At 51.1% G+C, this 20804-nt stretch overlaps 10 protein-coding genes across 10 annotated transcripts; 6 read left to right on the top strand and 4 right to left on the bottom strand.

The window, feature by feature from the left end:
• Positions 1 to 88: 88 nt before the first annotated feature.
• Positions 89 to 1315, bottom strand: AUEXF2481DRAFT_7803 (uncharacterized protein; the record flags this gene model as incomplete). Its single annotated transcript, XM_013485326.1, has 1 exon — positions 89 to 1315. One exon carries the CDS (start codon positions 1313 to 1315, stop codon positions 89 to 91), a length of 1227 nt encoding a protein of 408 aa, XP_013340780.1.
• Positions 1316 to 1567: 252 nt separating this feature from the next.
• AUEXF2481DRAFT_431287 (uncharacterized protein) lies at positions 1568 to 2905 on the top strand. Its single transcript, XM_013485453.1, has 2 exons — positions 1568 to 1976; positions 2026 to 2905. The coding sequence occupies exons 1-2, from the start codon at positions 1820 to 1822 to the stop codon at positions 2709 to 2711; spliced, it is 843 nt and encodes a 280-aa protein (XP_013340907.1). The 5' UTR covers positions 1568 to 1819; the 3' UTR covers positions 2712 to 2905.
• On the bottom strand, positions 2767 to 3506 carry AUEXF2481DRAFT_7801 (uncharacterized protein; the record flags this gene model as incomplete). The annotated part of the gene is made up of 2 exons (XM_013485325.1): positions 2767 to 3091; positions 3142 to 3506. 2 exons carry the CDS (start codon positions 3504 to 3506, stop codon positions 2767 to 2769), a joined length of 690 nt encoding a protein of 229 aa, XP_013340779.1.
• A 500-nt stretch (positions 3507 to 4006) lies between these two features.
• AUEXF2481DRAFT_43194 (uncharacterized protein) lies at positions 4007 to 6037 on the top strand. Its single transcript, XM_013485383.1, has one exon. The coding sequence runs from the start codon at positions 4321 to 4323 to the stop codon at positions 5815 to 5817; it is 1497 nt and encodes a 498-aa protein (XP_013340837.1). The 5' UTR covers positions 4007 to 4320; the 3' UTR covers positions 5818 to 6037.
• A 298-nt stretch (positions 6038 to 6335) lies between these two features.
• Positions 6336 to 7220, top strand: AUEXF2481DRAFT_32311 (uncharacterized protein; the record flags this gene model as incomplete). Its single annotated transcript, XM_013485346.1, has 1 exon — positions 6336 to 7220. One exon carries the CDS (start codon positions 6336 to 6338, stop codon positions 7218 to 7220), a length of 885 nt encoding a protein of 294 aa, XP_013340800.1.
• Positions 7221 to 7435: 215 nt separating this feature from the next.
• AUEXF2481DRAFT_32310 (uncharacterized protein) lies at positions 7436 to 8044 on the top strand (the record flags this gene model as incomplete). Its single annotated transcript, XM_013485345.1, has 1 exon — positions 7436 to 8044. One exon carries the CDS (start codon positions 7436 to 7438, stop codon positions 8042 to 8044), a length of 609 nt encoding a protein of 202 aa, XP_013340799.1.
• A 692-nt stretch (positions 8045 to 8736) lies between these two features.
• Positions 8737 to 9459, bottom strand: AUEXF2481DRAFT_32309 (uncharacterized protein; the record flags this gene model as incomplete). Its single annotated transcript, XM_013485344.1, has 1 exon — positions 8737 to 9459. The coding sequence occupies one exon, from the start codon at positions 9457 to 9459 to the stop codon at positions 8737 to 8739; it is 723 nt and encodes a 240-aa protein (XP_013340798.1).
• A 90-nt stretch (positions 9460 to 9549) lies between these two features.
• Positions 9550 to 10729, bottom strand: AUEXF2481DRAFT_700939 (uncharacterized protein; the record flags this gene model as incomplete). The annotated part of the gene is made up of 2 exons (XM_013485452.1): positions 9550 to 10126; positions 10181 to 10729. 2 exons carry the CDS (start codon positions 10727 to 10729, stop codon positions 10004 to 10006), a joined length of 672 nt encoding a protein of 223 aa, XP_013340906.1. The 3' UTR covers positions 9550 to 10003.
• An 842-nt stretch (positions 10730 to 11571) lies between these two features.
• On the top strand, positions 11572 to 12491 carry AUEXF2481DRAFT_7796 (uncharacterized protein; the record flags this gene model as incomplete). Its single annotated transcript, XM_013485324.1, has 2 exons — positions 11572 to 11656; positions 11707 to 12491. The coding sequence occupies 2 exons, from the start codon at positions 11572 to 11574 to the stop codon at positions 12489 to 12491; spliced, it is 870 nt and encodes a 289-aa protein (XP_013340778.1).
• Positions 12492 to 15510: 3019 nt separating this feature from the next.
• Positions 15511 to 20789, top strand: AUEXF2481DRAFT_43190 (glycoside hydrolase family 13 protein). Its single transcript, XM_013485382.1, has 3 exons — positions 15511 to 16082; positions 16134 to 20454; positions 20511 to 20789. Exons 1-3 carry the CDS (start codon positions 15853 to 15855, stop codon positions 20583 to 20585), a joined length of 4626 nt encoding a protein of 1541 aa, XP_013340836.1. The 5' UTR covers positions 15511 to 15852; the 3' UTR covers positions 20586 to 20789.
• The last annotated feature ends 15 nt before the right edge of the window (positions 20790 to 20804 follow it).

The raw sequence follows: 20804 nt of genomic DNA, 5'->3' as shown, positions 1-20804 counted from the left end.
TTCTCTCCCAATGTTGTAAGAGCGGTCTGACGAGATGCGCGTCGCAATGTCTGATACTTCTTCTACATCGTTATCGTCTTTCAGCGCATCACGCCTTCTTCTTGGCCGCCTCCTCCTTTTCTCTCTTTCTAGCCAAGAACCTCTCTCTCGCCGAACTGATATCCGTATCTGTCTTCTTACTCTTACTAGCCTTTTCCAACCTCTCTTGTTCCTCTTTATCTTGTTCCAATGCGCGCTTTCTGCTCTCTTCAAGCTGTTGCTCCATCATCCTTGTTTGCCTCTCTCGGACACCGTTGTCGCGTTTCTTGTTCCATTGAGCAGAATCGTCTTGCTTTTGAATAATTGCGGCTGGTTTTGGCGGTGCGGAAGGAGAGGCAAGGACGTTCAGACCGGCGGTGAGAAGTTGTCGTTTATCTGCTACTTGACCCTCGTCATTCAGTGTGATGTTGACACCCTTTGCTGCCAATTCTGCAATCTTGTCCTTTTCCTCTTTGGTCTCTGGGTCTTCTGTCATGGCATCACCGGCGAGTTTTCGCTTCTCCATCTCAGCGGCTGCTTCGAGAGCTTCTTGATGTCTGCGCTCGCTGTCTGCCATGACATTGCGGTAGAAACCTTGCATACCTCCACCAGACTTCCTTTTCTTCTCCTCTTCTTCAGCAGCCTTCTTCTCTTCCTCTTCACGCAGTCGCTGATTCTCTTCCTGTTGCGCTTTATACGCTCCAGTGACGAAGCTCTCCTTGTCCGCAAACTCCTCGCCTTCATTCTCACGTTCCTTTTGCAGGAACTTTTCGCGAGCGACTTGTTGATCTTGCTTTCGTTGCGCGGCTGCTGTGAGGAGCGCATTCATGTACTTCGGGCCTTGGGCTACGCTTTCTTGTTTCGCTGCTGCTTTTCTGGCCGAGGCTGCCGAAGTTGCGGCGGAGTGGAAGGAATCATAGTCGTAAATCGTAGAATCTAGTTCGGTCGCTTGTGCCGCATAGGCTGCACTTTCGCGTTGAGCAGACAAGTCGCTGTACTCGTCTGGGTTTACGCCTTGAGATTTCCTTGTCGGAGGTTTGGCAGGGATTGAACCAGGTTTTGGCTTGTTCAGAGGCTTCTTCTTGGGCGCAGGGACCGGAGCGGACGGACGTGATGGCTTCGAGGAGTCGAATTCGGTGAGCTCTTCTTCAAAGACATTGGTTTTGGGAGCTGCTTCTGCCGGAATGTCGTCGTCCGAGTCGTCGCCTAGCACATTCATAGCTACTGGACGTCGCTTGGGCTTTGGCGGCGAGGCCGGCGCCTTGGATTTCGAGTTGAGGCCAAAAGAGAGCGACATGATGGCAATCAGTCGGCGTGTATAGATAGGGTGTTGTGTTGCGTGCGCGATGCAGCAGAAAGATGGTAATGTTCACATTGCGATGGTTGATGGCCAAAGAATTGCGCGAAGTCGCCAGGAAGACAGTTCAACATGGTCTGTGCGACCTCCGTCCGGTATGGAACATGTTTCTACATCCTCGAGAGCCTCTAGACCTACCTTGACTAAGAGCCATCGGAGCGAAGCCGCGCATGCCGAGGAAATAGTTGTACAAGAAGTACGAACTCATCCTATCGTTGTGCGGTATGCAGGCACAGACTTTAATGCTGCACCAAAAGGAAAATTTGTCATGAACATGATGTCACCAAAGCCCCGCATCAACTCTTAAGCTCCTCACTTTTGTGTTGCGCGACGGGTAGACAGATATTATGAACAGCTTCGGATATCCTTTCCTGTGAGCTGTTGCCTCCCTTCCATTTCACCTCTACCTCAAGTCCCGATATCAAGAAAATCGCATCAATCATAATGTCTACCGGGGTTGGAATGTCATCATGCTGCCTCACTGGCAAGGTCCAGGAGGGCACACCCAAGGGCCACGTCGAGACCATTGCTGGCCTTCAGACCTACGTCGCTGAGCCCAAGGATGGCTCAAAGTGGAAGACTGTCATCTTCCTCGTCGACAGTGAGTCTGCCCTCAACTTGCCCGTCTCGTCAAATCTAACACATTCCAGTCTTCGGATGGGAGTTCAAGAACACCCGCCTCCTCGCCGACCAGTACGCCGAGAAGGGCTTCACTGCCTACATTCCCGACGTACACGAGGGTGACTCGCTGGACATTGAGTTCCTCCAGACTGTCGAGCCCCAGAAGACCGAGCGTGACGCTCGCAGTCTGACCGAGAAGGCCACTGCCACAGCAAAGACTGGTGCAACCCTCGGCCCATGGCTGCTCAAGCACCGCGAAAGTGTCGCTCGTCCTCTGATTGAGAGCTTCATCAAGCAAGTCCGTATGATTCCCGGAACCAACAAGGTCGGCGTGGTTGGCTTCTGCTGGGGTGGCAGATACGCCGTTCTGGCTGGAGACAAGGACTTCAGCGGTGCCGAGGGTATGGGTGTCGATGCCGTCTACACTTGTCACCCTTCGCTCGTTGCCATCCCTGGCGACTTTGAGGGCCTCGCCGTTCCCGCATCATTCGCACTCGGCGACTCTGACAGCTTGCTCGGAAACAAGGAAGTTGACCAGATCAAGGAACTCATGGCAAAGAAGAAGAGCGAGGGCATTGACACCGAGGTGCGTGTCTACGAGGACCAGGTCCATGGATTCGCACTTCGCGGTGACTGGAACTCGGAAAAGGACAAGAAGGCCATGGATGAATCGTGCAAGCAGGGCATTGACTTCTTCAACAAGCACCTGGCTTGAACAAACTGTGTGGGGTATCTTAATAATCTAGACGAATGAAACAATGATCATGCTCTCATGCAGAAGCTGCTGCTGCGGCGGCCTTTTGATTCTGTTGGTCGTGCTGTTCGAACTTTTGCTGGACTGCACTGGCAGAGGCGAGGAACTTTTCAATCTCCTTGTCCAGTCCGGCGAGGTGATCCTTCTTCTTGTTGTTCTCGGCAATCAGGCTCTGCTTCTTCTTGAGTAGTCCCTGGCGTTGTTCTTCCAGTGTTTGACGTTCGGCGTGCTCATGGTTGATGCGAGCCACCATAAGGTCATGTTCATCTGCACCTTGGAGCTCGGGGTTTGCAGCAAGGATGTCGTCGACAGAGATCAAAGGTAGAGTCTGGTATTTGTGGCTGTAGAATGTCAGTCGCTGCAAAGGAAATGGGCAATGGCTCAGACGTACTTGTAAGCCTGACAAGCAGCAATGTCGCCGATGAGATGGCGCTGCTCGTAGTACAGGTTCTGAAGGTGGAGGTGCAAAGAATCAATCTCGGACTTTGCTTCTTGAGTTTGCTGCTTGGTGTTGCGCGTGTCCAGGACGGCACGACGATTCAGACCGCGTAGCTTTGCCAAGTTTGTGTGAAGGATCTTTTGCTGGCGACTGAGCTGCATCTCAACCCCAGGCGCAGGTTGAGCGGTGCGATTCTGGTCGATAAAGTCGAGCATCTGCAGGCATTGTTGGCGAGCCTCGGCCGCAGCCTGCAAAACGGACTGAAGGAAGGCGTCTGTTACGAATGCGCCAGCATCCAGGAGTGATTGGTCGGCCATGTTTGGTGGTTTGATGCGCGTGGTGTGGATTGTAGAATGTGATTTGCGAACGTGTCGAGTTGTTGGTCTCGGATGGTCACATGAAAAGACAGGGTTGCTTGTCGGCCATGGTTCGCTGTCGCTTGCTCGGCATGTGAATCACCAAGCGTCTGAGCTTTCGTAGCCGACGCCGGCCAAGCACCTACTTGTACTTTCTTGAACTCAATTGGCATGACATGTCACCTCGGCGAGGAACACAGAAAGAACCTACAGAGGATATATGGGATTGAATGTAACGGTAGATATCTGCATGTGTAAACTACACCTTCTATCAGAGTATGTACTTTGTCGCATGGAAAAGGCAGAACTCAGGTGCACTCGATACGACAAGGACGCCTGCTGATTAGCAATCCCCAATGCTATTAGGGCAGGTGGGACAATGCCAAGAACGTCGTCACCCAGCCATTATGCCGCTGTAAAGGCGCTTTCCACCTACGTGGGCCTCTACTTTACCCTGCAATGCCGTGCCTCGTCTTCTTATATGCACGCCCATGACCTACTAGGTGCCTCTCTCTCCTTCTGTCTTTCTCGTATGCATAGATACCCCAGTAACCCCACCCCGTCTTTTATGCCCTCACTTCCCCACGCGCTCCCGTTTGCCACGCTTGACATCTCATTTCTCGTCCACTCGCTTGCCCCGACGAAAGTCTGATTTGGCCTGAATCGCCCGCCAAAGGTCAAGATCACCAAGCCCAATCTCTTCTTCCTCCCATCACACTATTTTCAGATATACACTCTACCTTTGTTCTGCCCTGCTCTCAATCCCTATCCAACAATGGCTACGGCCACTTGCACCACCACCATGACCGACTCTCACGAAGAGCCCGCCCTTGGCTCAACCTCAAGCGCTCGTCCTCGTCTACAAGTCAGAGACGGTCTTAAAAAGCGCCGCCACTCTTCTTACGAGCCTCAGTCCTGGTCCGCAGACAACGACGACGTCCAACTCCTGGTCGATCGCTTCCTCAAAGAGCTTGGTCGTCGTCTGGAGTTCTTAGACTCGTACGGGAGTCTCAAATTCGACACTGGCATTGATCGCGCATACACCACTCTCCACGCCGTCCATGAATCTTGCAGTTACGTATCAGACGAGGTCATCGACGCAGGCAGACGGCGGGCAAAGATCATGGTCGATCTTCTGGACGACCGATATCGGGGTGCTCTGGCAAAGAAAGAGACATTGGAACACAAGGTCCGCGAAGGTGTTCGCTTGATGGAAAAGACTCTGGTCGATTTCGAGACTCGCGCTTACGCCATTCGTGATGCTGGTCTTGGAGCCGTCGCATCGGATCTCATGGATTCTGGAAGGAGGAAGATGGATGAGGGGATGCACATGGCTACCGAGCTAGTTGACGAGGGTATCGATGCGGCCCGCCGCGCAAAGGAGGCTGTAAAGACCAAGATCGACGAAGCCGTTAAACGCGCAAAGGAGCAAGGTCTTATTACCTACCACGACTTACCGGATCCGTGGAGGATCAACCCACACATTACTCGCGGCTATCGTTTCTGCGAGACCAAGGTCGACTGCTTGCGTTCGTGGTTCTCTCTCTCCAACGAGACGGTCAACATTTATTCCCACTTCCTCGGTCTGCTAATTGTTCTTTCCATCGCCTTCTACTTTTACCCGACCTCGGTCCATTTCTCCATGTCGACAAAGTCCGACATCTTTATCGCTGCTGTATTCTTCTTCGCAGCATCAAAGTGCCTGGTTTGCAGTACCGTCTGGCACACCATGAACTCCATCTCGAACCAGACTCTCATGGAGCGATTTGCTTGCATCGACTACACTGGCATTTCTCTATTGGTTGCCGCATCCATCATGACTACTGAATACACGGCTTTCTACTGTGAGCCCATCAGTCGCTGGATTTACATGTCTCTGACTGCTGCTCTGGGTGTCGGAGGCGTCATCCTCCCTTGGCACCCAACCTTCAACCGTAACGATCTCGCGTGGGCCCGCGTTGCCTTTTATGTGACTCTTGCTGGTACTGGCGCTCTACCTGTCACTCAGCTAATCTACACCCGTGGCGCAAGTTGGGCAGCGTACTTCTACGCACCGATTTTCAAGAGCTTGTTCGTCTACTTCACCGGCGCATTGCTCTACGCTGCCAAAGTTCCTGAGAGATTTGCTCCAGGTTTCTTCGACTACTTTGGTGGAAGCCACAACATTTGGCATTTCGCTGTACTTGGTGGCATCTTGTTTCACTACAGTGCCATGCAGAGCTTCTTCGGAGATGCTTTCCGTCGTGCGGAGAGCCACTGCACTGTTTATTAGAGACAGTCTTTTTGTCAATCGTTTTTGTATTCGCTTCTCTTCTCGAGGGCTCTTGCGCAAGTGTTGACAAGATGTCCCTGTTTGTGCGTTTATTTTCTTCTGACCCTTTATTTTCTAAACTTCTTCACCTTCGCTTCTAACCATTTTGTACAAACTATCGTTGAACTTATTGTAAATACGAAGAGAAATGAAACAAGACCATATACGATGACTACTGGCCCTCCACCATTGGACTTGATTTGATACCGCTCTATCTTCGTAACCTTGATTTCGCAATGAATAGATAATGACCGTTAAAGGATGATTATGTGTAGGACTAAGAGTATGGTAGAAAACATGTAAAAAAACCAAAAAAAAAAACCAGAATAAAACCGGCTTTGAGAAGAAGCACCACCGACCACTTCAGAATTCTGCAATCAACCTTGAGCGAGCAAAACAAATTCTCTCAACGCGTCCAATTAGGATCAACACTGGAAACCATTCGGTCAAAGTTAAAAGCAGCATATCAGACACGAACGATGGGCACAAAATTCATCCCTCTGGAGCACACCAGAATCCCAGGCTTCCCCGACGCACCTCTCCATCTAGACAGAGCGCCCCTCCAAATCATCGATGACGAAAACTTCAGCGAGAAAACGGATACCAGTAATCTAGCCACCGCGACTGGTATTGCAACTGTATTGTTTCGCTGGTGTCCAGAAGCGCTGTACGCCTTCCTCGACACCGACGCCTGGTTCTCCTTCACCTGGACCCTCACAATAACCGGCTCCCAAAAGATTGAAATCGGACGCGTGGAAAATCAAATCACCATTGGCTCTCTCGACGAGTCGGGGGATAAATGGAAGTTGATGTTGACATTTTCCATTGCATCTGAAGGCGCAGATCGAGGACGTTGGATCCCTGATACCAAGGAGAGTATGCTAGGTGACACTGATCTCACCGACGCCCTTCAAATCGAGAAATTGGGAAAGAGCTTTGTGAGAGATTTGTGTTTGAAGCAGAGATGGTTTACGGGCAAGAATATGAAACATGAGCTTTTTGTCGAGTATGCGCCTATGGATATTTGGGGTGATGGGATCGCGATGAATCCGCATTGGCTGTATGCGCCGCTAGATCTATCTTGCTGCTCAACTTGCGACGACGATTCGAAGCCGCTGCAGAGATGTGGCAGGTGTGGTACTGCTGCGTACTGCAGTGGGTTGCATCAAAAGCTGGACTGGCCAATCCACAAGGCTATTTGCAACTTGGGATTAGAGGAGAGGGGACAAATGTTGAAGATTACGGCAGATGGGGGACTGATCGGGTGGGACTTGACGAAGACGGTGGGAGATTATGAGGGTGAGATGTCGAAGAACCCCAACTTTGTTACGCCGCAGAAGAAGAGGGAGTTTTATGCCGAGTAGGCAGAGTCCAGCGATCAAGATGTCATGGCAAGGCCGAATACCAGATGGTCCTTCGAATGTATGACGCAGAGCGCAACTGTCAAGTATCAAAGGCTCCGAGGCATTGAGCAAATTTTCGCCTTTGACTCAAAAAACAGAATCCAAGTGTCGTCTCAAGGAGCAACTTCACCACTCCTGCTACGCTTGTCCTTCATCTGCTCGATAGTATCACAAGAATGGACATTCCCACGTCTGAGCATGGCGTCGAAGGCCTTGAGTTCATCGACTTCGAACCGCAAGCCGCACAAAACATCTACAAACGATTCCCACCTAAAGGCGAAGAATTCATCTACGATATCCTCGACTATGCCACCGGTGAGACGTATCGACTAAGCCGAGAGCCAATTGGCAAAATTCCTCCAGAAGAAGCAATGAAAGTATTAGGCCTCAACAAAGAATACCGAGATGCTATTCTCGATCCTGAATACAAAAGTGTATTCGAGACACAATCACTGCACTATTGGGTCAACGATACTCTAACGACGAATTACTATACTCTTGCCGATATCTGTGATAAGGGAAATGGCACGTATACATTCGAGGAATCTAAAAGGCTTCGGGAGAGTCTGGAGCATCGTCCATTACATCTTCCAGGACACATCGTACTCTACAAACCAATCCTGGCCTACAATTACGCTATAATCATGATGAACAACGAGAGCAATACAAGCATCGACATCCTTCGTCTAGCCAGCCATAGACAAGAAGACCAAGTCCTCCACCGAGAAGACTTTAGTCGCAAAGGAATGGATCAATCATACATCTACTTCACTCCAGAAAGATGACTGCTAAACTTTTCGCAAACTATATTCGAAGAAGGTGTAAGCATGCTTCAATATGGTTACTCTGCTTCAAGTCCCGAAGTCCCTCTTTGCTTAAATGGAGATGAAATATCTCTGGTACTCGAAACGGTGGAAATAAGTTGTCATTGCCATTGATCGACGACATGCGAGAGAACAACAGGGTCAGTAACGCCATGTAAAACCAAATACACACACAGAGGCGTCAGGAGGCGTCAAGATATACGGCTGCTTCATCGACCTGCCTCCTTTCCACCGACACGGAACCCGTTCTCCCAATACTCAATGTCGTCCATAAAGTCTAGTTATCATCGTGAGCTGAGTCAAGGCGACCGATTGACTGACCGAGAAGTGGAGCAGCCTTTAGCATCTCCGCGCAGAGTCGGAGGCAACAATGGCGATGTCGAGAAGAGAAGTCACGTACTATGCTACTTCGGTTTTTTTTAATAGCACATCATGGTCCTCGTGATATGGGAGAATGATGAGTTGGTCGAGTCGTACTAGAACCTACGATTTCACCACCACTTTCGCCGCTCTGCTTCCCAGACATCTTTCTCGAGCCAATTACCGCCACCTCGAGCGTCCCACGCATAATTGCGCTCAACTTCTAGTTGTCTTTGACAACTCATAGCAACAGCCCTAGAGCCTACGAAAGACGCATGGTGTAGTTTTTCTCGCTAGTCACTTCTAGCTTTGAGATTGGTGTAATTAGCCTGCAAGACATATTGCAGCGCTTCGTCGAGAGTTGTATCGTTTGTCGATTCACCAAGCAAGACTATCTCACAAATATGAGATGATATTATCCAACCCCATTCATCAACAGGCTGGTGCATGAGATGCTTCAATACATGCGCGAGATCCTCGAGTTCGCCTGGAAAGTCGGCCTCTGCTCCTAGATTCATATTGCGGAAGCTGCGCAATATCCAACCGATGCCACAGTCCTCTTCTGCTAAGAAAGCTGAGATACCTGCTCGACTATGGTCAATCGCCAGATATACTTGCGGCGGATCATCTGGTACTACCATCTGGTCCGGTAACTTATAAGGATTGGAGTCGCAATTTCCTTCGAGACCAAGTATCGATAGCACAGTGGTTGGTTCCAATCTGGTTTCCAAATACTTGAGGCCAAGAGACTCGACGTCTGGCTGTATAATTGATACCATGGGTGCTCTTGGAAGATTTGTGCTGATGCGAACAGCGGTCAGTGGCTCTTCAACAAAAGCCTCCGTGGCTCCCTTCAAGCCGCGGAGCATCCAATTCATGGTTTCGACATTGTGATTTAAAGGACTTCTAGTGGCGAATGATGGCAAGTAGTCCTGTAGAAGCATGGCGCCGATAGGTTGGCTGGTCTGTTCGGGAGACGCTTCCAGTAGATGTGGATCAGCAATTACTGAGCGCATCAATTGCTTGTAACCATACCCCCCTTCCAGGTTGACGATATCTATAGCCGTGCCATCTGCGTACTAAACACTCGCTGTGCTAATCTCAGATGTCAACTATCAGCTTGCCAGATTCCGGATATCAGAACCTATCCATAGTCCATGGCGAGATTGAATCCTACACCATATTCAGCGGGACTGCTACAAACAACCCTCGGGCACAAGAAAGCGAGCACAACTAGCATGACGCAAAGAATTAACTGATTCATAGTGACACCACGTCTTGCGTTCCTGAACACAAACATGACCACGAGTGATAGCGGTGGCATTATCTGTCATGGCATATGATCGTACAACCATTTGTTGCCGAAAATTGTTGGTGTTTGGCTTGAATTTTCTTTTCTTGTCGACGCAAATGTGCGAGTTTCGTGTGTCGCATGTTTCGAAGGAGGAGCGAAGATTTATGTTGCAATCAGGCTACCTGTCCGAGTCATACACTGCAGCCTTATAAGGAACGAGCGCCGAATCCTGAGAGCAGGCTTATACAGAGGAAAGGCACAGATCGTCACAAAACACATCGTCTATTAATGGCCACGCAAGCGAAGGAGCGTAGCTTGAAGGTCTTTTCGTCTTGATCCCAGTGGACTTTGACATCGCCACCTGTGAGGCCCAAAGAACCATATCTGATCTGTTCGAGCATTAGTACAACTTGAGATCCTAGGAAGGAACGCAGAAGACTTACCGAGGCACTGATGCGGCCAACTCTGTCTATAAAGTCGTCCAAAGCAGTCTTCTTCTGCTTCCATGGCTTCTTGGGCTTCTCGAAACCGAAGAGCTTGTAGAAGACGTCTTCATGTGGCACAATGCCGGTGTAACTCCACTTTGTAATACCTGTCTTGCAACTTGGCTGCCACTTCATCTGTTTCTTGATCTCTGCAGCACACACATCTCCAGTCTTCTTCGCGCGCTCGGCGATCTTCTCCTCAGACCATACCTCTCCGCCGCTGCCGCCGCTGCCGCTCTGTTGAAGCGCTGACAGCTGGGTCTGGAGGTCGAGGGTATATTTCGCTAGCTCGTCGTGTGAGAGCAAGGAGAGACTCGAGAGTGTGTGGTGTCGATGCTGCTGTGCCGGTGCTTTTACGGGCGCGTTTCGTGGGAGCTGGCGCCGGAGCTGGAGAGAAGTCGGAGCCGGCGTCCGATACGGAGGCATCGTCATTATCGGTTCGACCTGCGAGTTTCCGTCAACGCGACTCGAGGACGACATGGATGTATGATTACGCTTAGGAGGCATTCTCGTGATCAGGATGGATGGTTGAAGAGGGTGTAACGATTCATGCACATATAGCTGGATGCGTACGAGTATATTTGAGTGCGATTGCTCCAGATAGCAACCACGAACATCACGCCTCACGCGTTTCCACTTTAGAAAAGCTTTGACCTATGGTATATGAGTGGTATACCGTTCCTCGACCACTCCAACAATTCATATCTTGAGATACTTTCCCGAGCGGAATAAGCTTACCGTAAGTTTGTACAGAGACATGTAGAGCTCTCTTCAGTAAGCTGTCGATACACCTGATACATGTTCTGAACACCTCCCAGACGCCCTTGAAAATTCTACACCAATTTGATTGATCAGATCGATCTCTGATCAATCATCAGCTCGAGTCCATCTTAGCTCAATCTACCAACAGCAATTTGACTGCATTGTTTCAGCTTCGTCGCATTGGTCCAAGGTCTTCAGATCTGACGGCAGAGCACTAATCCATATTGTTCGGGCCCGTCTGTTTCTACTGTGTTCGTCCTGTATCCGTACACTATTCGTACCCTGTTCGAACACTGTTCAAACACTGTTCAGTCACCTCGCCCAGGCCGATAAGTGTCTCGAGTCGGCTAACACCCCTCAACAACCATAATAGCTACTGCATCTTCCAGCGGTTCTGTACCGGAAGAGCCGCCGCTTCAAGCTCCTCCACCTTTTCTTGAATCTGTTGGTATATCTCAACTGAAGTCCACTAAGTGTTCAGTGCATGTTGTCGGCCAAACCCCGCTTTCCCTCGAGAAAATTTTCGGTCCCTTTCGCTTCTTTCACCACCCAAGTCACTTACCATTCATCCATCATCCATTGCAACAATGAGCGCCGGAAAGTGCGAAGTCTGCCTCGAGGAGAAGCCAAAGTTGGTCAACTGCGGCCGCTGCGGTGATCGCAAGTACTGTGGTAGGTGACTTGTGACCACGTCGCCGGAGGTCAAGCTAACTCACTCGAAGGTGCCGTTTGTCAGAGAAAGGACTGGCCCACTCACAAGTACTCGTGCCAGCCCAAGAAACAACCTTCCTGGATCCTCAAGATCACCATCCCTGATTCCAGAGAGCCTCAAATCCATCGTACCATCGTCTGTCCCGACGGCGCTACCTTTGAGCAGTTGCACTATGCCATCCAGATCGCCTTTGGCTGGGCCAACAAGCATAGCTATGACTTTGTCGCTCGCGACCCTACTGCTGAAGAGCGTCCCGTCGAAGACATCATGGCATTAATGAAACGTCGCGCTGCCCAAGACAATGGCGAGCAGAGAGACTTCGGTCCTCGTCAGAACTTCATCAGGATTGTCAACCCCAACGACCACAAGATGGCTGACTCTCTGCACTCCTATGACCGCAGGCACTCTCAAACTCCAGAGAAGAAGGCTGACAAAGTCTACATTGGCGAACAATTCAACAAGAAGGAGTGGAAGAGTGCTGAGTGGGAGTACATGTACGATCACGGCGACAATTGGGGTCATGAGATTGAGATCATCGGTCGTGGCAAGATCGATGATGCTTTCAAGTGCACTGAGGGTAATGGTCACGGTATAGCTGAAGATGCTGGAAGCATGCCTGGCTGGGAGGATCTGAAGAATGCTTACAGAGCCGCAAAGCCAACTGATGAGCAAAAGGAGAAGATGCATTGGTTTGAGAACATGGCTAGTAACTTTGACCCTGAGGGCTTGAAGGGGAGAGAGAACTTCGTCGACTTGGATGTCATCAATTCTCTTCTGACCAGCAACATTGAGTAGATCCGATATTACAATCTCTCTCCGTGTCCTGCGCACATTATCAAGAGTGTTTCTGCATTCAGATAGGGCTGTACTGACTGTGCATTGAAGATGGAGTTCTGCTCTGGTGTGGTCTAATTTGCCGCTCGGATTGGATACAATTGTGACTATGAGACAGCACAAGGGTCAGATGATGTCCCATATGAGCCCGCGATATGCATTGGGGGCCGAGCACTCCATGCATCGTACGAAAGGGGTGAAACTTACTGCTTTTGTCTGATGTTTCTGGTTGCGTGTATCGATTGACGGAGTAATGATATCAAGAGAATGAACGACGACGGATAGCAGGTCGGGTAGGGTTGCGAGGACGGGTAGGCTCTGCCATGCTGTCGTACTCGCCAAAACAAGAGCGAAGAATTGCTTTGAGTTGTTGCCACATGTCGATACTATTAGCGTGTAGTGGTGTTGCGAAGTGGAGTGTTGGAAGAGAAGAGATGTGAGGGTGCCCGTGATGTAATTTGAATCTGCACTCATTCGTGAACGATGAACAAACCCAAGTGACAATTAGAGAGGAGCCTATTGTTCGATGGAGCTGTCGTCGACTAGAGGCTACGAACAACCATATCAATGTTCTATGACGGAGTGAAAGTGATCTCAGACACAATAAACGAGCACTTGTCGACTACCGCACGTGAGATGGTCGACAACACCATGCTCCGGCCCTAATCGAGTACGAATGAGGGCACCTCGACGTCGACGTGTCTCGACACTCCCAAGATCCGGTCCACCTTCGAGAGTGCACTGACCGCACGTACGATAGACCGGAAGGTTCCATCGACGACGGCGAGAGTGATCACAGGTAAATTCACTCTCACACTCCCTATTTCTTCCCCCGCAACTCACAACTCCCACTTCCTCTAACATCCTCCACAACACAAACAACGCCTACCATCGATCAAAAACACAAGACTTCTCTTCCACAAACAGCTTACTAACACCAACAAACTTGTGAGTCCACAGCAGTCTCGCCCCTTTACCCCTGTACTCACAAACTTGAGCAGCATCATGGTTTCCCGCCGCGCCGAGGAGGTCATCAACGACCTTGTCGCCGAGGTCGCAAATGCTTGCTTCGAGACCTCAAAGAGCGGCTCGGACACTGTTTGGCAGCACCTCGCAGAATCGGAGGGACAAGACATCCACAACGACATCGTGGCCGAGTTGAAGGATAAGGTTACCCGCGAGGGCGAAGGTACCCTGAACAACAAGCGCATGATCCGTGCCTACGTGGCCGAGTGCTTCATTACAAAGATAAAGAACAAGGTCGAGGAGGACTTTGCCCTCCCCCTTCGCGCCTGGGTCGCCCGTGAGGAGTAAGAACATTCTTGCATTTGGTCCCGAAAGGAGGCATGGGTCGGACCCTCTATTTGAAAGCCGTGCAGCCGCTCTCATTGCGCAACGAACCCGAACATCGTCGACTAGCTGGCCTCGTCTCTCCTTTCCAGGTCCTGCTTCGTATCATACGATCACCACTTCTCTTGTTAGCACCACCTACAAATGACATTCCCTTCTGAACCGCCGCAAACTTATTCCACTTCCCCTGTGCACGACAGTGAATGGTCTTGATATCGTGAGTTGACCCGTGTTTTGACGGCTGCCCAGCCGCCTCTCTTCTTCTCGGGCTGGGGTCAAAACCATAGTAACAAGCACATGTCCCGTTAGCACAGTCTGCATTTATTGATACCTTCTGACCTACCGCATAACGATCTGTGTTCCCTCTCGCATACCGAAGTGACCAATATCAACATGTCTCAAGCCGAGCTGTACTGTCCCTTCCCTCGAGTCAAGCCCTAGACCATACTCTCGAGCACTTGATCCGTCAGCATAACCTACAATTGAAAGCACTTGCTGGTCCAGCGCAAACTCTTGAGGTGCTCTTGTGTACAACGTAACAAAAACCATTACCTTCGTGTCGTGGACCAACCTGTGCCTCGGCAACTACTCAACCACTCGCTCTCCCAGGCTTTGACCTCACACCATTTTCTCCAGTATTTGTCGAGTCAGGAATCCGGCGCTTGGGCGATTGCTCACCCAGTTATTTCTTCTTGCTCTCGTCTCATTCATATGGCATGTAATCAACAATACTTCGTGCCTAGATGCGAACTCGTTGCAACCTTTTGTCTATGGCGAAATGACCGGTGTCTGTCGTCTTGCGAGTTCACCCGAAGCTCAGCGACTGGTCAACCGCTTCTTAGAAGCTTGTGTCATGCTCTTGGCCGGCTATCTCGTTCAGCATAGCTTGCTATCGACAATGTCTTTTGTACCAGCATAAGCTATTTGCGATACTGTATCTCACGGTGAGGCCCCCGATGTTCGTCGAGCAGGGGTTGTAGTGGTTGGTAGTACACCAATGTCCAGTATAGAGCAACTTAGAGCTGTGGAAAGGCAAAGTCGTTCATGAGGTAGCGAGGACGCTGGTGGGAATAAGAGCAGATGTTGTTGAATGCGATCCGGTCGTCTCCGCCTTGATTTCGTTCGATCTCCTCTCTCTCCACAGCAAATACTGGCGCTTCTTCGGCCCTCCATGTGTTCGGAAAGCGACAGCACGCAGTGTCGGCAACTAGCCGCTCGGGTCAATATGAAGTCCCCAGTGATGAGGTCGTGGCCGCGGAGAGAGCGTGGAGAAACGCTGTCAAGCAGAGCTTCCACATGGTCGAATTGTTTTGCAGACACCTAGGCAACTCAACTACGAGGGGCACGTCTCACATGGCATTTCGCAGGTTTACGGGATAATATATAAACAGATGAGCTAACGAGACAACGGATGAACAAGCGAAACATCTCTCGTCTCTCTGGTGAGCGGCTGAAAAGCACAGGTGTTGGTTGAGAATGCAAGTGTCCTTATAGCGTTAGATCGAATGCGGGATAGGACAATGACGTGGGCGGCTTTTCGTGGGCAGGAGCTATCGAGTCCCGCATGGGAAAGTAAAAGTAGGCAAGAGGTCGATTGGCGATCGTCGCGATCATCAGGTACCGAGTAACAGTTGCAGCAAACTTCTGCCACGCGCCTGCACTTTCTTCTCCTTTGTGTACATACAACCTTCTCTCGTTGCTCCTGCCCATTCATCTTCGAGACAAGCGCTCGTCACGCTGTCAACAACTGGTATACTCGGTTGTCATCTAGACTTAATTCTTCTCCACGCCAATCATCACTTTCGCTGCTTGCCCGAGTCTCGACGGTTATCTACCCACCACATTCATCAACTCGCATCATCATCCGCTATTCACTAGCACGCTGCATTGACTTCCAGTCTCCTAGCATCGATTCTTCCAACGCATAGCGATTACCACTGCCTTGCACATCATCACCTAATCTACCGCATCAATGGCTCCGACGCTACAACAGACGCAGGCCATCTACCTTCTGCCGCTCAGGGATGACGGCTCCCCCGACGTGGCCGGCGAGTACATCTACTTGCCACCACCAAGCGATCCCACCTACAAGATCCGCTTTGTCATCGAGGGCACCAGCTCCGTCTGCCGTGAAGGCAGCCTCTGGGTCAACATTCCCGCCAAGGGCCAGAAGTTCGTACGCAAGAACTACACCGAGTACAAGTAAGTTTCCTCATCCGCCTCCATTGAGCTCGTTGCTGACGGTCTACTTAGGTTGACTCCCGACTTCAATCGCAACATTGAGATTGACATTGAGATCCCTCATGCTGGTCCTTTCTCATACTACATCACCTACACCCCGCTACCCAAGCTCACAACAAGCAAGAGCGACGTGCCCGATGCCACAAAGACAAAGGTCTGGTACCTCGATGTCTCTCCTCGTTTGACCGTCCAAGACTCGACTCTGCCTCTCAAGAGTTTGTCCATCATCTCATGTCTATCCAAGTTCATGGGCGACTTCTCCTCCGACTGGGACAAGCACCTGCACGGCATGGCCGAGAGAGGTTACAACATGGTGCACTTCACTCCGCTTATGATGCGTGGTGATTCAAACTCTCCTTACAGCATTTACGACCAGCTCACCTTCGACAAGTCGGTCTTTGTCAACGGCGAGGCGGACGTCGAGGGCTTGATCACCAAGATGGAGAAGAACTACGGTCTTTTGTCGTTGACTGATGTCGTCTGGAACCACACTGCCAACAACAGCAAATGGCTGGAAGAGCACCCTGAGAGCGGTTACAACTTGAAGACTGCGCCTTGGTTGCAGCCTGCCTTCGAGCTCGATACTCAGCTTCTCAAGTATGGCTCTGAGCTCGAGAGCCGTGGTCTTCCTACACAGCTCAACAACAACCAGGACCTCGTTCGCGTCATGGACCCTGTCAAGGCCGAAGTTATCAACGTCATCAAGCTGTGGGAGTTCTACGTTATCGATGTCAAGCGTGACGCTCAAGCTGCCGTTGCAGCATGGATGGAGAACCAAGTCGACTTCCCTGAGAAGACTCCCGATCTTCTTGGCACCGACAAGTGGTCTTCAAAGCAAAAGACCGACTGGCTCAAGGAGTATGCCCTTACTGGCACCGATCATCTTGGCGAGAGGTTCCGCCGCAGAATCGTCCCTCAGCATGCCGCCGCACTTCTCCAGTCGCTGTTCGGCAAGTATGACACAAAGACCGGCAGTACCAGAGATGAGCGCAGCGCCATGGGTACCATGACACACTTCTTGGACGAGATCAATTCTGCCTTCTACGACGAATACAACCATGATTGCTCAGTCATCCTTGAGCAGGTCTTCAACCGTACCAAGTACATGCGCATCGAGGGTGGTCCCTTGGTAGGCAAGCCTATCAACAAGGACTTCCCATTGATTGAGTCCTACTTCACCAGACTCCCCTCCAACGAGACGACCAAGAAGCATAACGTGGGCGAGCTGGCCTTGGCCAACAACGGATGGGTCTGGGCTGCCAACGTGCTTATCGACAACGCCGGTCCTAAGTCCAAGGCTTACTTGTGCAGAGAGCTTATCCCCTGGGGCGACTGTGTCAAGCTGCGCTACGGTGCTGGCCCTGAAGACAGTCCTTTCCTGTGGGAGTACATGGCCGATTACACCCGTCTCATGGCCAAGCACTTCCATGGTTTCCGCATCGACAACTGCCACTCCACTCCCCTTCACCTTGCTGAGTACATGCTCGACGCCGCAAGAAGTGTTCGCCCCAACCTCGTTGTCATGGCTGAGCTCTTCTCTGGTGACGAGAAGATGGACTACGTTTATGTTGAACGTCTTGGACTCTCCTGTCTGATTCGTGAGGCTATGCAGTCGTGGAGCACTGCCGAGATCAGCAAGCTCATTCATGAGAACTGTGGTCGTCCTATCGGCAGCTTCGAGCTTGACGAGATCTCCGACGCTCAGAAGCGTAACTCTGGCACTGAGCCGGCTCCATCTGTCAAGGAGGTTGTTCACAAGATCCGCCCGGCCACTGTTCACGGTCTACTCATGGACTGCACTCATGACAACGAGCTGCCTGCTCAACGCAGAGATGCCAGAGACACTTTGTCAAACTCGGCTTTGGTGGCCATGTGCGCTGCCTCTATTGGCAGTGTCTTTGGTTATGACGAGGTCTACCCTCAACTCATCGAGCTTGTCCACGAGAAGCGCCAATACTCGTCGCCTTACTCCTCCATGTCAAATCTCAAGGTCGGAGAAGGTCCCGGCATTGGAAACATCAAGCGTCTTCTGAACCAACTCCACACCATCATGGGCAAGGATCACTACGACGAGACTCACGTCCACCATGAAGGCGAGTACATCACTGTTCACCGTATGCACCCCAAGTCGCGCAAGGGATACTACTTGATCGCCCACACTGCTTTCCCTGGTTACGGCAATGGTAATGCTGGCTTCCAGCCCGTGCACCTCACAGGATCCAAGGCCTCGCTTCTAGGCGCCTGGAATCTCGAAGTCGACCAGAGCCACGAGGCCAAGCAAGCTGCCATCAACGACAAAGTTTTGAGAGGTCTCAACGCAAACACCAAGGACATTCGCGGTATCAAGGTCGACAACCAGGGAGATACAGCAGTCATCACCATTCCCGAGAAGTTTCCTCCTGGCAGTATCGCCGTCTTTGAGACCTGGATTCCCAGCGCTGAGCACTCCGAGGGTCTTGACAAGTACGTCACCTCGGGCGCCAGAGATGCCTTCAAGGAGTGTGACCTGAATGACTTGAACGCTATTCTCTACCGTGCCGACGCCGAGGAAAGAGCCTCTTCAGGTGGATCCGACGGTGTCTACAACATTCCCAACCTGGATGCCATGGTCTACTGTGGTCTTCAGGGTTGGTGGAGTATCCTGAGAGATGTCATCAAGGACAACAACCTCGGCCACCCCATCTGCGACCATCTCAGATCAGGTCAATGGGCCCTTGACTTCATTGTTGGTCGTCTGGAGAAGCTTGTCAGCCGCGACGGCTATTCTCGCCTCTCTGTACCCGCAGGATGGATGAAGGATCGCTTCGAAGCTATCCGCAAGCTTCCCAGTTTCTTGTTGCCTCGCTACTTCGCACTGGTCATCCAGACCGCATACAAGGCCTCTACTGAACGCGCCATCGAACAGATGAGCGTCAACATCCGCCAAGGACAACGCTTCCTCAAGAGTATGGCTCTTGTCAGCGTCCAGTGCGAAGGTTTCATGAAGAACGCATCTCTCTGGCCCGACAAGCTCGTCCCTTCTCTTGCAGCTGGTTTGCCCCACTTTGCTCAAGACTGGGCCAGATGCTGGGGACGTGACGTTTTCATCTCTCTCCGCGGTCTCTTGCTCGCCACTGGTCGCTTCGAGGATGCCAAGGAGCACATCAAGGCTTTTGCCAGTGTTGTCAAGCACGGTATGATTCCCAACTTGCTCGGCTCTGGTAAAATTCCCAGATACAACTCTCGCGACTCGGTCTGGTTCTTCTTACAGAACATCCAAGACTACTGCAACATGGTCCCCAATGGTCGTGACATTCTCAAGGAGAAAATCAGCAGACGTTTCCTACCTTACGATGACACCTGGTTCTCGTGGGAGGACCCCCGCGCCTACTCTCAAACTTCGACCATCGAGGACGTCGTTCAAGAGTGTCTTCAGCGTCACGCTACTGGCATGCACTTCCGTGAAGCCAATGCTGGCCCTAGCATCGATGACCAGATGAAAGATGCTGGATTTAACATTGACATTGAGACGGACTGGAACACTGGTATCATCTTTGGTGGTAACGAGTGGAATTGCGGTACTTGGATGGACAAGATGGGTTCCAGTGATCACGCTGGCAACAAGGGTGTTCCTGGTACGTCCCGTGACGGTGCCCCTGTCGAGATCACTGGTCTACTCTACAGCTGTCTCAAGTGGGTCGACGGACTCAACAAGAACAGCCAGTACAAGTACTCTGGTGTCAGCACCAAGGGTGACAAGGTTATCACTTTCAAGGAGTGGGCACAGAAGATTCGCGACAACTTCGAGCACTGCTACTATGTGCCTGCCGACCCCGCACAGGACTCCAAGTACGACGTGAACAGCAAGGTCGTCAACCGTCGTGGTATCTACAAGGACGTCTACAAGTGCAACAAGGAATACCGTGACTACCAACTCCGCCCTAACTTCCCCATCGCAATGACAGTTGCACCTGATCTTTTCGACCCCAAGCACGCGCTCGGAGCTTTGATCATTGCCGACGAGGCTCTTCTTGGCCCCACCGGTATGGCTACTTTGGACCCCGCGGACATGGAGTACCGTCCCAACTACATCAACAGCGACGACGGTAATGACTTCCACACCGCCAGAGGACGCAACTATCACCAAGGACCTGAATGGGTTTGGCCTCGTGGTTTCTTCCTGCGCGCTCTGCTCAAGTTCGACCTGATGCGCCGTCAGTCGAAGGAGGAGAAGGTTGAGGCCTTCCAGCAGGTCACCACCAGACTCGCCGGTTGCAGACATGCAATCCACGACTCTCCTTGGGCTGGGCTTACTGAGCTCACCAACGAGAAGGGTTCTATGTGCCATGATTCCGTAAGTATATACTCACACGACGTGCGAAAGACAAGTAAGGCTAACATGATTGATAGTGCCCCACCCAAGCATGGTCTGCTAGCTGCCTGATCGACTTGTACCAGGATGCCAGTGAATACAACGCTTTGTAAACAGCTATATAGGAAGAATATGAGCGTTGTGCAAAGCAGGTTTGCCGGTTTGAAGAGCATGCGGAAGGTGCAGGGGAATTGATTTCGAAGCAATGGCAACGGCTCCCTAGATGTTTATAGCGATACCCTAGATACAGAGCTGAGAACGCCTACTAACTAACGACCTATGACACGACGGTTTAAAGATTGTAACGGTGATGCAATTCCCATGATGACTAC

Source organism: Aureobasidium subglaciale (assembly GCF_000721755.1).
Source record: "Aureobasidium subglaciale EXF-2481 unplaced genomic scaffold scaffold_22, whole genome shotgun sequence".
Taxonomy (NCBI): domain Eukaryota; kingdom Fungi; phylum Ascomycota; class Dothideomycetes; order Dothideales; family Saccotheciaceae; genus Aureobasidium; species Aureobasidium subglaciale.
This window is presented reverse-complemented; position numbering and strand designations above follow the sequence as displayed.